General features: G+C 31.6%; 2 protein-coding genes across 2 annotated transcripts; one reads left to right on the forward strand and one right to left on the reverse strand.

Moving 5' to 3' along the window:
- Window positions 1–923: 923 nt before the first annotated feature.
- On the forward strand, window positions 924–3,893 carry LOC111315934 (uncharacterized). The gene is made up of 6 exons (XM_022917955.2): window positions 924–1,067; window positions 1,972–2,250; window positions 2,340–2,446; window positions 2,590–2,722; window positions 2,896–3,090; window positions 3,297–3,893. The coding sequence occupies exons 2-6, from the start codon at window positions 1,984–1,986 to the stop codon at window positions 3,579–3,581; spliced, it is 987 nt and encodes a 328-aa protein (XP_022773690.2). The 5' UTR covers window positions 924–1,067; window positions 1,972–1,983; the 3' UTR covers window positions 3,582–3,893.
- A 3,325-nt stretch (window positions 3,894–7,218) lies between these two features.
- Window positions 7,219–14,497, reverse strand: LOC111316641 (imidazole glycerol phosphate synthase hisHF, chloroplastic-like). The gene is made up of 19 exons (XM_022918682.2): window positions 13,990–14,497; window positions 13,817–13,905; window positions 13,096–13,190; window positions 12,359–12,462; window positions 11,790–11,959; window positions 11,549–11,663; window positions 11,052–11,107; window positions 10,918–10,956; window positions 10,648–10,746; window positions 10,310–10,372; window positions 10,131–10,193; window positions 9,937–10,019; window positions 9,659–9,767; window positions 9,505–9,558; window positions 8,845–8,932; window positions 8,625–8,662; window positions 8,223–8,328; window positions 7,676–7,842; window positions 7,219–7,533 (listed from the first exon to the last, which is right to left on the reverse strand). Exons 1-19 carry the CDS (start codon window positions 14,159–14,161, stop codon window positions 7,474–7,476), a joined length of 1,770 nt encoding a protein of 589 aa, XP_022774417.2. The 5' UTR covers window positions 14,162–14,497; the 3' UTR covers window positions 7,219–7,473.
- Between the last annotated feature and the right edge of the window lie 197 nt (window positions 14,498–14,694).

Below are 14,694 nucleotides of genomic sequence, written 5' to 3' on the forward strand. Positions count from 1 at the left end.
AAAAAATTGTAATTTAAAAATAAAAAAGATTACAAATGTTGATATTAAAATTTAGATCTATTAAATATTATTTTTTAAAAATAATTATAATAAATTAATTAATTAAATTTCGGATTTATTAAATTAATATAAAAGAGTATATATTTAAAATCCTTCAAAGTAAAGATTAAATTTTAAAATTTAAAAAAAACCTCGATTGTATTAAAAAAATATTGTCTCGATATGATAAATTTTATTTTCAAAATAAAATCTCAAAAGACAAAAAAAAAATATTATTTCATTAATTTGATATTTTTTTTAGTTACATCTGAAAATTAAAGTCATAATATAAATAACGAAAAATGAAAAATCTGACTTGAAATTAAAATCTTGATGCCCTCTCAAACACTTTTAACCACTAAACCAAAGATTTAGAGACATTAATTTGGCATTTAAACAAATTAGATTAGTTGTTTTAATCACCTACACCACATTATAAAAGAAAAGGGAAAAACTCATTCAATGTTTCAATTTGTTAAGTTAATCATTTGACAATGGCTTAATTTCTTAAAATAATTAGGCATGCAAATGACATACCACTTTTATGAAAAAAAATTTATTTTATTTCCTCTTTAATTAAATCCCAAATTAATGGAGATAACCGATGAAGCATCATTTCAAATTTTCATTTTCTAGTGTTGGACCGTCAAGCTCAAAAAAATTACTATAAAAAAAAAATTCCAAGTATATAATTTTTTTAATTAAAAGGAAATTACTTAAATCGAACAGTGGCATTTTCGTTATTTAAAGCAAGACCAAGAGTATTTACAAAATAAAAATTAATTTCAACCGCGAGAGAGAGAGAGAAAGAGAAAGATCGTCTCACATGCAATGAACCCGTGCCCGCCGGCCGGTCGGATTTTCTTCCCAAAATAGACTGAAACCGATGTCGTTTTAGATCAGTCTTTGGTTTTTTTTTTCCTAATTTTTTTCTTTATATATATAAAAAAAAGTCTCTCCATTTTCACTGGGAGAGTCTTAACGCCAGTCCACAGCATTCGTCGGTCACTTCGCTCTCTTTCTCTTTGGTACTCTCTCTCTCTGTCTTTTTTTTTTTTTTTTGAGTTCTGTTCTGTTAAAATTTTCGAAGAAAATTAAGAATCGATAACACATTTCTCGGTGAGATCTTTTTTTTTTTTTACAATTTTTGCTTTAGTTTCATTTTCTTTTTTTTTTTTAATATAAATATTCTGTAACGACATTTTCCACGTCTAGATCTCTCTGTTTGCTTTGATTTTTATTATGCTTTTTTAGAATATTATTCTGTTGTGGAAATTTCATAATTTGTGCTAATCCGTGGATTTTGATCTCTATGTAAACAAATTAATGGAGATTTACTTAGATTTGTTTGTTTTTGTTGATTATATCTGCAATGTGAAGAATTTCGGTGCAAATATATGTATTAATTGTTTAAATTAAATAATTTTTCGTGAAACGATGCCAAATTTGGTTGAATATTAGTGAAATGTTTTCGGATTTTGGTGATGATTTGGTGTTCAACTTGTATAAAATGGTAATTTGAAGTAGAGGTAGGCAGTTGGCTGGTTCATTATGGCTGAATTTGTGAAGTGTGGGTTAAAAGTGTTGGTAGTTAGGCCGTACAGTAGGGCATTATAGGAACAAGTTTTTAAAAATGAGGTGAAATTTGAAGAATGAAAGATGCCAAAGCATTGAAACTATGATAATTGTATAAACATTTTAGAGTGCCTGGCTTAGAGTTGCTTTGTTTGCTGCGGCAATGTGAGAAAGTGAATGATGGGGTAATCATTGACTAAGAAAAAAATCATGTTTTTAGTGTTTTCGGCAATGTAGTTCTCTAAGCCAAGCAACTAATTTAATTTCATTGTCAGCTTGTTGGTAAGGTTGTACATAACTGATCACTGTCATAGCAGAATATGTGGATGCTTATCTATTCTTTCCTTTTGGTTTCAGACTTTAATTTCTATGATGTCGGGGAATGCTTTAAGAGATCTCAATACTTTACCTATGTCTGAGAGGAAGAATGACAGCTCTAGTAAAGGGAATTTTACTAAGCCTTGCAATGGAAACACAATTGAAAATGCTGAAGAGCAGCAGAAGAAAAGCCCTGCCTCCATTCATATAAATGGAGGTGAAACTGTAAATGTTGGAGTAGAGGTAGCTAACTCAGAAGTAGAATACATTGAATCTGAGAACTTGAGTGATCTAGAAGATGTTGATTCATGTCTTGAGGTAAAATTTTCTATTTTCTTATTCTTAGACTTCATGTTCCGATACTTGGTGATCTACCATTTACTAATATGCATACTTACCTACCTCAGAAGCTCTTCCCTGGACTTGACTCTAAAGATTGGGTTCTGGTTGTTGAAACACTCAATAATGTTCGCCGATTATCAATATTCCATAGGGAAGCAATGCATAGAATGCTGTAAGTCTCAAATTCTTACATGATTATCCGACTGGAAATACTGGAGGATGGGGTTTTAATCTGATTTTCCATCTGTTAAATCAGTTACTTTTGTCTTGGATTTAATTTGACTACTGTATTTCTTTCCTTGATCTAATGTGCAGGGGTGATTTAATCCCTCTTGTAGTTAAGTCGTTGAAGAATCCAAGAAGTGCTGTTTGTAAAACTGCAATTATGACATCAGCAGACATTTTCAGTGCATATAATGATGATTTGATTGAATTTTTGGATCCCCTGGTACTTTCACGATCATTATCATTTACTGCTACTTTTGTCTGAGTGCTTGGGTTTATTTTTGGATGGTACAGTGCCATCTTTGTTATTTTTCAATTTTGTGAATGTTTCTTCATCTTGAGATACTAGTGAACGAATTCTGGCTTTTCTGATTTGTTCAAATATTATTGATACAGCTTGTACAGCTTCTTCTTAAGTCTTCACAAGACAAAAGATTTGTATGTGAGGCAGCTGAGAGAGCTTTAGAGGCCATGACTGCTTCAGTTTCCCCTATGTCATTGTTGCCCAAGTTGCAACCCTATCTTAAGAACAGAAATCCACGAATTCGAGCAAAGGCATCAATGTGCTTTAGTCGTAGTGTTCCACGACTGGTAGGCAAATGATATCTGATATGGTTATTGCTATTTTATTTGTTCAAAAAAGGGGTTCAAGCGATTGCACTGTTTTATAAGATTTGACATATAATGTGTCAAATAGTTTCCTTTATCTTCTTGGCTAGTAAACATTTTTCCTTGTATGAAAAATTTTCTTTCTTCACTCTTCTATTAATTTAATGCTGTCTTTTTTATTTTGACAGGGTGTTGAAGGAATTAAAGAATATGGAATGGACAAATTGATACAAGTAGCTGCATCCCATCTTAGTGACCAGCTCCCAGAGTCCCGGGAGGCTGCTCGAACGCTTCTTTTAGAGTTGCAAACTGTATATGAGAAATCCCACGACCTCTCAACAACAATATCTTCAGAGAATCCAGAGATGAGCTCTTGGGAGAACTTTTGTCAGTCAAAACTCTCTCCTTTAAGTGCCCAAGCAGTGCTTCGTGTCACAAACATTGATCGGGAAGGTCTCGTTATTGGTTCATAACAGTAAGTTTTATATAGAATCATATATGAGTTTGTAGCAAGTAATGTCTTTTTTATTATACTCACATATATGAGCTTTAGTGAGCAGAGTCTACAGCCACCTCTCATTGCTTTGGTTTTGGTTTTGGTTTTGGTTTGATATTTTCTCCTTGTAAATCCTCATGAATCGTTGAGATGTCTTCGATCTTGATTAAGAAATTAGTCGGATTGGAATTGTACGGATGATATTCTTTGCATATGGATCCCTGTCGCATCTTCCTCGTTTATGTCATGGGTTGCAAAAATAGTATAAAGTTGAGCCTTTTTGCTTTAATCTCATAGCACAACGTTCTACCAGAAATGTTACATGATAATATATTTTACGATGACATTGCACTCGCAGATCTAAAAGACTCAATAATGTCAATTATTGAGTGCTCATCTAAGAGTTGGATTCTAGCTTAGATGTCTTAATCACATGTTAACATCTTTTTTTTTTTTAATTTTTAAAATTTATTGTCACCTATTGGCGGCTAATGTAGAAGGTTTCAATAAAAAGCCGTGTTTATTGCCCCCCTGTCAATTTCTCAGCTGCTGGCTATGGCTTTTGGGTAGATCATATTAAATACACGTAAAGCATAAAAATTGATATGTCATAATCACTATTTTATATATGAAATATATATTTTTTGACTTTTTATCAAATTCATATTTAATTTTTATTAAAATTTTAAATTTCATCATTTTTATATATATTTTTTTATCATTTTCATATTTTATTATCACGTCAGTATTTAAAATTATTAAGTTTGTCGGTAGCTAATGCTATAGTTGGAAAAGTAGAGAAAATTTTTAGTACAACTTTTTATACCCAACATTTTCTCAAATTTCTAATAAGGTTCAATGGAAGGATAAGATATGGTACTTAATTTGGGATTTATATATAAAAATATAGTTATTATTATAAAAGTTATTTCTCAATCAGTGAGATGAGCTGTCATTGAACAGTCCATACTCCAACCTGGTTGGTGACCAACCAACTTTAACATGTGGATTAATTTCAACAATCTATTTCATAAAAGAACTAATAGTAAGTAAATTTAGAGAAGCAATTAATCTCTCTAATCCAAAGCTCCCACCATTACACCAGTATCAGTTTGTGGTGCACTCAAGCAAAGATTTATGATTTTTTTTTATACTTAAGGTTCTAAAAAATTAAATTTTAATCACTGAAATTAAAATTTTAATATTTTATTAATTTATTATATTATTGTTGACTAATCATCTCTTTTAAAAACCTGTTTGGTAGTCATAGAAAATTTTTATCCCTATCTATATGATTTAATGTCAAAATGGTATTTCAACGAGATAGTACAAATAAAAAAAAACTGAAATAAAGTCTAAAAAATGTGTAATAGCCAATTTTTTTTTTTTTTTTATGTTTAATTATAAGTTTTTAAGTTATATTTGCTATACAATATTATGATATAATAAGACAAGATGAATTATGAATATGATTGAATTAAATAATATCATTTTATCTTATATTTAATTTATGTAAGAATTAAGATAAGATAATTTATTTATTGGTTAAATTATTTTTTTTAATTTATATAATTTAAATTATTAATGTAATTTTTAAATGTATAATAAGACATGTAAATTTAATATCATAAATTAAAAATAATTTTTTTACTTTGAGAGGATTGAATCATCTTAGACTAAGTAAATAATAATATTTCTTATAATTTCATATATTTTAATTAAATACAAATTAAATATAATATAAAATAATTGTCATATTATGTTATATATTATCTTATAGATTAACTATAATCTTAATACGTTGAAAATAGTCCTACCAGACTTTTTAACTTGAGACAGGGAGTAATCCAAAAATATAGTGTAAGACAGGACAAAATCAATTTGGCTTGTTACTTGGACAGAACATTTATGCTTTCTGAATTATGGAGCATCTTCTAAGTGAAGTCTGCCTGAATTCTGATTTAAAAATGTATGGCATGGTCTCTTCACTTGGAGGGAGCCTAATTTGTCAGAAAAAAATGAAGTGGTCAAAGCACACAAAGCCAACTAAAGATTTAAAAAGGAGTGAAATCAAAGAGAAATGATAGAAAAGACAAAGAATAAAAGTTTAAATCATCAATCTTCATATGGTTTTGTCTCCATCTGTAAATCTTGGGTCTTTTCCACCGATTCCGACACCAAAATTTACTAGTCCACATTAAATAATTGATTCATCATTTCATTCACCTGCTTATAGTGGCTTTAAAAACAAAAAAAAGCAACTCATCAGATCACACCACAGTTTCCATTCCCTTTGAACAAAAATCTTATCTCTGTCATTTCGTTCATGTTTCAGGTTATTATCATCTTGTGATGTATGTGCTGAGAGGTAAAAATTCTGCCATACCCTCTATGGGGTGAAAATGAAGGGGGTTTAGAAAAGATAGTGATGAACAGTAATGTTCTGGACGCAGCAATACAGGTAATGGTAATGGCTATTGCCATAGTTGTGATTCAGCTATTTCTAGGTATTGGAATGCTGGCGTTCATACTAGGAAGAGCCTTCAGGAGAGGAATTGGAAACCCTGGAAGATTTGACAGCAGCTGTCCCGGGATGATGTACAGAAGCTTCCATGTTATGATTACATAGGGAAAAGACAAAGGTTGTCCAGTGGCTTGTGCTGTCTGCTAGGGAAACTTCAAGATTAGTCAAAAGTGCATGCTACAACCACTATGCAGGTAGGGTAGGGAAAAATATCAGAACAAGTAGAGTAGATGTAAGAAAGCTGTCGATTCAACCGATCATACGTTGTGTCTGCTTTTTACCTCTCCAATGGCATGTACAGAGTCAGTAAAAATATCTAGGACATCGCTATGCAATCAAGGTAATATAAAAATGAGTTAATATCTTAAATTAATTTTTAAATTATAATAAAATATTTAATACAATATTTGAAATATTTAATTGACATAATTTTTATTTATAATATAATTAATTTTAAATAATGATACACGAAAATAATTTTTTTATATATTATATTAATTAATTAATTTATAATTTAAATTTAAAATTCAAATATATAATGCCAACTATCTATTAAAATTGACACTTAAAAATTATTGATTTAAAAAAACTTAAATGTGTAATATATTTCTGATAAAGTATGTAACAAAATAAGAAAATTTTTAAAGGCAAATTAAAAACTTAAAAAAAAAAGAAAAACCATTCCATTATAATTTTAAACTCATTCGTAACGATAACACCCCACGGAAAACTACCTTTGCCACCAAAGCTATAACTCCATTTTATTACCGGAGCCTCGTCAAAGATCGAACTCGACTTGGTGTAACTTGATCACTTGGCAACTTGCTTTGGTAACTGTATTAGTGGTAAAGTGGGCTTTGGAGAAGCAAGAAATTTCATGAATTAAAAGGAATTTTTCTTTGCAGTTCCGTTTTTTTTTTTTTCAAAGGCAGAAATTTTTTATACCAGAAGAAAACTAGTTTTCCGACATTCAGCAAGAAACTTTCTACCTTCACAAGTTTGCCATTTACAAAGTTGCAATTACAGCATTTAAAATAAAAAAAAAATTTAGGAAAAGAAAAAAAGGGAGAGGAGAGAAAGCAGCAGGGTGTCAAAAGAGAACAATGGAGGTATACTTTTTTAACTTTTAAAGGTTACCGTTTGACATAACATTCAACAATGGCAATCCATGGAATTGTTCACTCAGAAACTTCTAATTCAATATCACTGCGTTTCAAAAAATCATTTTGAAATCAATCCCAAAAATACAATCAAACATACAAAAACAGATGAGATTTTATGTTTGCATATCTCTACCTATTCCTGATTTCAGGAACAAAATTTCTAGCACACGAAAACAGATCAGTTAGATCCTTACTTCAATGCCTTCCTTCGACAAGTGTCCTTTTACAGATTGAATGGACACCTAAAACCCAAAGAATCAATGAATTGTAATCAGAATTTAAATTAATGGATCCTTGCATGGTGCTGAAAAAGAGGAAATAATTTTTTTCCCTTATTTCATCAAGCTGGGAAAACTGAAATTCATGAAAGTGCTAAATAATTACCTCCTTACGATGGAAAATGCCAGCAGCAAGTGCTGCTGATGCATTTGTTTGCATGAATACTTCCGAGAAGTGTTCAACGGCACCAGCACCACTACTTGCAATTACAGGGATGCTGACAGCTTCGGATATCAGCTTTATTAAATCTATATCAAATCCTTTTCCTTGACCTGCAAAGTCAGTAAGTAGGCATTAACACAAACAAAAGGAAAAATCAGGATTTAGGAATAAACCTAATATTCTGGAAGGTTAAACAGTAAAATCACAACTATATAATATTACATCAACTGTCATTTTGAAGCCCATGGGCATGCTCGTTAATGTTAGATAGAAACTACAATTTTGATGACAATTTATTTAGCAGAAAAAACTAGCATACTCTGGATAGGTAATTCTTAATAGCAATTAACCATAGGTTGTAAATGTAAAAGAGACTCTTGATGTAATTTAAAAAAAAAAAAAAGAAGCAATTGTATGAAATGGTAATGTCATACAGGAAACAATTACTTATAAGAGGGAATTGTTTGAGAGACAAGAAAGTTGTTCATACCATCACAATCGATGCAGTTCAATAGTATTTCTCCAGCTCCCAGTTCTTCAACTACTTTTGCAAGCTCATAAGCTCCGATTGATCGGCCTTCTCTTCCACCATTAACCTTAGGAATAAGATAAAGACTTCAAAAAATAAGCAGCAAAGCAATGATCATGTAATCATGTATATGTATTATTTATAAATATTTTTGGTCAACCTTCTCCAATTGGTTGTGATTAACATTTGTACATAGGAATTAAGTGTTTGATAGTTTTTTTCGGTTTTATGTGAGGTTTTTGCTTGCTTTGTATATTATCTAATTTTATGATAGGTTTAAGGCATACCACCAATTTTAAAAACTTTATCTCGATAAATGCTTTATGAATGATCATGCAAAAGGCAGAGAGCAAAGAAGCCTACCGTGCACTGATACCAAGCATATTCTTCTCCATTTGGACCTGACACCAAAAAGGCATGTTCTCATTAACAATCCTTGAAAAATTTTAAAAACTATTAAATTTCTTGAAACATGTCTTTAGAAATTTTCTCTATCTTCCATCCACACACAGCAGGATTTTCCGTGGACTCAATTTAAATTTCACATGAATGGTAAATCCAAAACCAGTAAAATCTTCTTTACCTGGTTTTGTAACCCTTATTGTCTTGAACTGTACATCATTCGGACTTTTAAGGTACACTCTACGAGGATCAATGCTTACAACTACTGCCTGTCAAATAAACACTCAATCAACTCAATAAATTCAATCTTTGATACTGCAAATATAATCAAGCAAGTAGCCAACATGATAAATTGAAAATTGACATACAACAAGTAACAGCAAAAATTAGCAACAAAATTGACACCAGTTGTATGGGTAAAACTCATGATCTATTGCTCCAAAGGAAAAAAAGTATTGAATATTACCAAGCACGGAACACTTTCCTCACCAGTTGCCTATGCTTGCAATGAAGAAAAAGTCTTCCACCTTCATCTGTTTTTTCTAACTTGGATGTTACTAAATTAAAATATAAACCAAAACGATAGAAATTTATTATACAGGCCCAACCAAATATGTATCATTTTAAAATTTCTCATCCAGCCATCTACAATTCGTAAGTTCCTTTTGTTCTTTAACATTTATTTTTCCTCTAAGAAATTTATTTCTGTGGATCAGCTAGAACCCAAAGTATGCATAATCAGCTAGAACCCAAAGCATGCATACAGTTCTGAAGATTACAAATATACATGGATATATATTAGTACATGCATCATCACATCAGAAACAAGAATGGGAATCACCTGATTTCCATAAACTCTAGAAATTTGTTCTAAGCTGCTCTTTCCTGTCTTTACCTAAAAGAAGCATTTACTGAACTATAAGTAGCGATACATATATATGCATAACCATCTTAACTCCACAAGTTACAAGTTTTAATGAGGTGAAATTGCATACTTTGGTTTTTATGTAATCTTCAGCCGCATAAACTGCATCACTTCCAATGGAAATTTTATCAGCCCCAGACCTAAAATACTCTGAAGCAACTTCCAAACTAGAATAGTGCCTGAAAGATGTATATAAAAAATAAATTTCTATACATAATCTGCTCGTTAGTTACACAATGATCACTCAAAACTGCAGTATCAGGGAATGTCTAATAAATCACTTGAACAAAAATTAAGTCTTAATCGTAAAATAAATGGAAACTAGATCATAGTAAAAAAGAGGCACACCTGCCATTTGCATCTGTAAAATCTCGTATACCACCTCCAACTGTTAGTGGGACAAAAACATTTTCTGAAGTGCGTCTTAATACCTGCCAAGCACAGAAATTAATACATAAATATAAAGATGCAAACATAGAAACACTAAAGAATAAATTAAAAATGCTATGTAAAAATATATTCATAATTAAATTAAAAAAAACCTGCAACATTGGTAAATCGCCTAATGGGAAGTCACGGAAACCAGTAATGTTCAAAAAACTGACCTGAAATTTAAAGTATGAAAGATATCAATAATTTAAGGTGTCAAAGAAACTCTGGAGAGGCTAAATGATAGCATATTGCAATATAAACATAAAGCGCCTCAAAGCTATAAGCATACCTCATCAGCCCCATCTTTGTAATATTGTCCAGCAAGCTCTACTGGCTTGCCAAGGTTTCTCACCTATAAAAGTTTCTGATGAGTTAAAACAGCATCAATGCAAGTAAGTTCTCTAGATCAAATATAACACAGGAGGTAAAGAAAAAAAAAGCAAGTCTTACATCGTAATTCAACTCTTATATCCTATCATATCTTAGATCACATCCCACTTTTGTCATGTATGGTAATTATGATACATTGATATGCAAAATTAAAATTTGATTTAGGCATCTACCAATCTAAAACTAAGATCAAAGAGATCACGGAATTAGAGCAATGAATGACCTCCTCTGGCTTACCTCATTCTCTTTTGTGTGTTCTCTTACATCATACTGGTCCCCTTTGGTTACAACAAGATCCCCTTTATCATTCGTCCTAACATCAAGACAAGCAATCACCTGAATGGAAGTAATATCACTCAGCATAGAGCCATATGAACCACAAAATCAAACAGAACATGTCAAAGTACTCATTAGAGCTATGTAATTAAAAACTGAAAGAAAAGTAGGTGCACAGAAAATAAAACCAGGAATAACATGCAAAATAATTCAAGTTTGAGAAACTATTACCCTCTTAGCAAGTTTTGAAGCCTTCCCCTGAGTAAGCTTCTGTAGTAAAGCGAATCATTCAGATCATTAGATGGATGAAAATAAAAGTTGATAAAAGTTACAAGATGAATTAAATTCAAGGATACAAAGACCACCTTTGTCCCCTGTGACTTTGGATGTAGGAACCTTCTCAATACAGAAAGACCAACATCTGAAACAATTTTATCCACATGTCAATGGTCAATAAACAGGAGCTATTATGTCTGACATTTGTTCCATAAAGAAAAATAAAGATATTTTACAATTTTTCAAAGAAACTTGTCCAATAATCAGATAGACCAAGTAATTACAATGGGAAAAAAAATATGAGGGAACCGACCACCTAAGCCAGTATAAACACATTAAAGATTCCCCTTTGGATGCTCTTCATGTACTCATGTCCATATCATAAATAGAATTGTTAAGATTATCTTTTTTTTTTCTTTTACAGACACAGAAAACTAGAAGATGACAATCTTAGAGGGAAACATTGTTCAATAGAGATATGCATGTGACAAGCCATTCCCATACCATCAGGAAGAAACTTTTACATTTTGAAATTTGAAACATGCAATGGGAAAAAGATAAATACAAAAAGCACTAAATATCTTGCCTCCACTCTTCTCTGGATGGAACTGAACTGCATGCACATTTCCCCTTTTGATAGATGCTATAAAATCATCACTGTAATTGCATGTAGATGAAATCCATTCTTTGTTATCATCTGACTACCAAAAATATGAGAAGATAGGTTACCAAACAGTACAATGTATGCTTATTGAAAGTTTTTGCAACAGGCACATTACAGTGCAAGGGTAAGAAACAAATTAAGAGGTAGACAAGGAAGAGCATACTGGCATGGCACGGTAGGAGTGAACAAAGTAGACATGGTGATCTCCAATGTCATCCAAAATTTCAGAGTCCTTTGCAATTTGCAAAGCATTCCAGCCAATATGGGGTACTCTAAAACCATTTGAAGAGTTAAACCGCCCAACCACACCAGGTATCAAGCCAAGACCATTCACTGAAACAAATGCACCAAGGAGTCAAGTTTAAAAGTTAAAAGCTAGAAAAGAAATGAAAACATGCTACAAAGAAAACACCCAAAATTTTCTCTATTTGCAAAATGAAGACTAATTGGTTTCTCTTTTTTTCTCCTGCCAATTCCTTCTTCCTATGCTACACCTCTTCTTCAACCTATCTATAAATATTTATTTATAAAATAAGAATGAGATATAAAACACCAAAGAAATATGCTCATTGAACTATATAATATATCATAACATTTATTTGGGAAAATCTTCATGACATATATTCTACAGGTGTAGAAACTTTATCAAGTCCTGATCATTAATATTATATATGTCTTTCAAAGATTTACAAAAAAAAAAAAAGAAAAAATGGGAGTTATTTGAAAAATGACCTGGTCCATTCTCTTCACTAGACTCAAAAAGTAGTTGAAGTCCAAGACAAATGCCTAGAAATGGGCGATCATTTTTTATATAGGTTTGTAGTGCTTCAGCCATCCTGCAGAAAATGATAAATGAAAACTTCCAAACTGACAAATTAACTACAAAGTTAAAATTCAGAGCAAAAAAAGGGATAATTAGCTATCATTAAAACATCCATAGAAGGAAAAAATCTCAGCCAATTACAAAGTGGCATATCCTTCAAACTTTTCGTTAAATTTTATTTAGTGATGCTAAATAAATTAATATAAGTTTTTCAAGCCATTTGGCAAATCAAGATAAAGACACATGGATTGCCAAATCAAATTTGGTATAAAAAAGGGCAAATACTGGTATTATGACAATTGAAATTATAGACCAAAATGTTGCCAATGGCTAGATCAATCTGGTATTTGTCAATTTTCTTACCAAAATTCTTAAAATAAATAAAGTAAAAAAGAAGAAGAGACAAAATTCCGAGGCTTCACAAATAGGTATCTTGGAAGTCAGGCCTAATTTTCATTACATTGCATGTGCTCAAATGAACAGTAATGCAAGAAATTCTCTAATAATAATTCTTCCAAGTCCAAAACCCATGTATGCACGTTGGAGAACATCTTTCCAAAAGTAAGTTCAAATGGCAAAAAAAAAAAAAAAAAAAAACCTGCTCTAAATAATTATTTTCATAAAAAAACCATGAAAAAAGTCATACCCGGTCTTGACTAATACATCCATGGCTGAAGCAAATGCCCCAACACCAGGAAATATAAGGCGATCAGCATTCAAAATGTCTTTTGGAGTTTGCACCTACATTTCAATTCAAAAGAAATAATACATTCATTACTTACCATGCATCATTTTTCGAAAAGCAATTAAACTTAGAATGACACAAATTATCATCTGATTCTTAAAACCATGCCACCACATACTTCAAAAAGAGGGAAAAAAAAAAACCTTTATTAACAAAAACCCATATCAAATTTCTTCAGTGGGAAATAATTAGCAATGTTTTGCAATCATAAAAAAGATATACACCTCAAAAAGAGCAAAATAACTTTATTAACAAAAAACCCATATAAAATTTCATCTGAGGGAAATAACTAGCAATGTTTTGCAATCATAAAAAAGATATACACTTCAAAAAAAGCAAAAAACTTTATTAACAAAAACCCCATATCAAATTTCTTCTTTGGGAAATAATTAGCGATGTTTAACAATCATAAAAAAGATATACTATCAAAAAGAAGTATTCTTTCTATAGAAGAACTCTGTATCTATCTGCCAAAAATTTTTGCATCTGATTCTTATATTGAAGAGGAAAGTTACAAAATTGGAATGTAAACATTTAATCAATCCGAAAAAGTCTAAAACTTTTAAATAAATAAAAATATCAATCAATTATAGAAAAAGAAAAGTAAGCTAAAATGGCTTACATCCTCTATCTCGAAACCAAGATGGCGAATCGCATTCCTTAAGCTCCGAACATTTCCAGCTCCATAATCAAGCAAGGTCACAACCGAACCTAAAAAAAAAAAAAACCAAAAAAAAAATTTAACACATTACCCTAAACCCTAAACACTGGAACCAGATTTATGAGAGAAAGTACCGGAGCTAGAACCAGATGAAGCACAGAAAATAGAATTTCTAGGAAATGTTGATTTTAGAGTATTTTGGTAACGCTTTTGGTGGGAGGTTATGATAGAAGATGGTGATAGATCATAGAACCACAATGATTTTGTTGGGAAGCTCGCAAAGGAAGCATATGTCATCCCCTCCATTGAAGAGCAGTGCGGCTTACCAACAACTGTTTATCAATTGTTGAAGCCCAGGGGGTGGAGAACTGAAAGACTCTAGTTGATCATATCTACAACACCGTCTTCGGGGAATTTTGGAGGAAGCCGCCGTCGGAGAAGAATCCAAAACCAGCAGCGGCGGTTCTGCTATTTTTTAGTACGGAAATATATAGGAAATATATAGTGAGAGAGTTCTTTGAGGTTTAGGAAACAAGTAAAGGGAGAGAAGAAGGAAGGAAAGTCGCCGTCAGCCGAGCTTCCGCCGCCACGACGAGAAGAGATGAAAGTGACAGTTTAGAGAAAAATAGACAGACGGCTGTTAGTGATAGGCAAACGAATAAGCGGGACTTTTAGGTTTTAATTAGATGCTCAAAAACGATGTCGCTTCCTTGGCCATTAAAAATAAAAGAGAAAAGTGGGAAAAAGGAGATAACGGGCTGCTACTAAGACCCGACCCAAAACCAATTCTCAAGCCCAATTCATCTTAGACAGACTCAGATTTATAAGCCTTTAGAACC

The sequence above is a fragment of the Durio zibethinus genome, chromosome 24 (genome assembly GCF_047325235.1).
Source record: "Durio zibethinus cultivar Kanyao isolate XHJ-2024 chromosome 24, ASM4732523v1, whole genome shotgun sequence".
Classification (NCBI taxonomy): Eukaryota; Viridiplantae; Streptophyta; class Magnoliopsida; order Malvales; family Malvaceae; genus Durio; species Durio zibethinus.

What these genes read in the sequence shown, in the direction of transcription:
- LOC111315934 (XM_022917955.2), top strand. Translation starts at nt 1,984, where the DNA reads ATGATGTCGGGGAATGCTTTAAGAGATCTCAATACTTTACCTATGTCT. An exon ending in ATGTTGATTCATGTCTTGAG is followed by an intron (nt 2,251 to 2,339) that starts GTAAAATTTTCT and finishes TACCTACCTCAG; the next exon opens with AAGCTCTTCCCTGGACTTGA. An exon ending in GTCGTAGTGTTCCACGACTG is followed by an intron (nt 3,091 to 3,296) that starts GTAGGCAAATGA and finishes TTATTTTGACAG; the next exon opens with GGTGTTGAAGGAATTAAAGA.
- LOC111316641 (XM_022918682.2), bottom strand. Translation starts at nt 14,161, where the DNA reads ATGGAGGGGATGACATATGCTTCCTTTGCGAGCTTCCCAACAAAATCA. An exon ending in ACTCCTACCGTGCCATGCCA is followed by an intron (nt 11,664 to 11,789) that starts GTATGCTCTTCC and finishes TATTTTTGGTAG; the next exon opens with TCAGATGATAACAAAGAATG. An exon ending in CTTCAAAACTTGCTAAGAGG is followed by an intron (nt 10,747 to 10,917) that starts GTAATAGTTTCT and finishes ACTTCCATTCAG; the next exon opens with GTGATTGCTTGTCTTGATGT.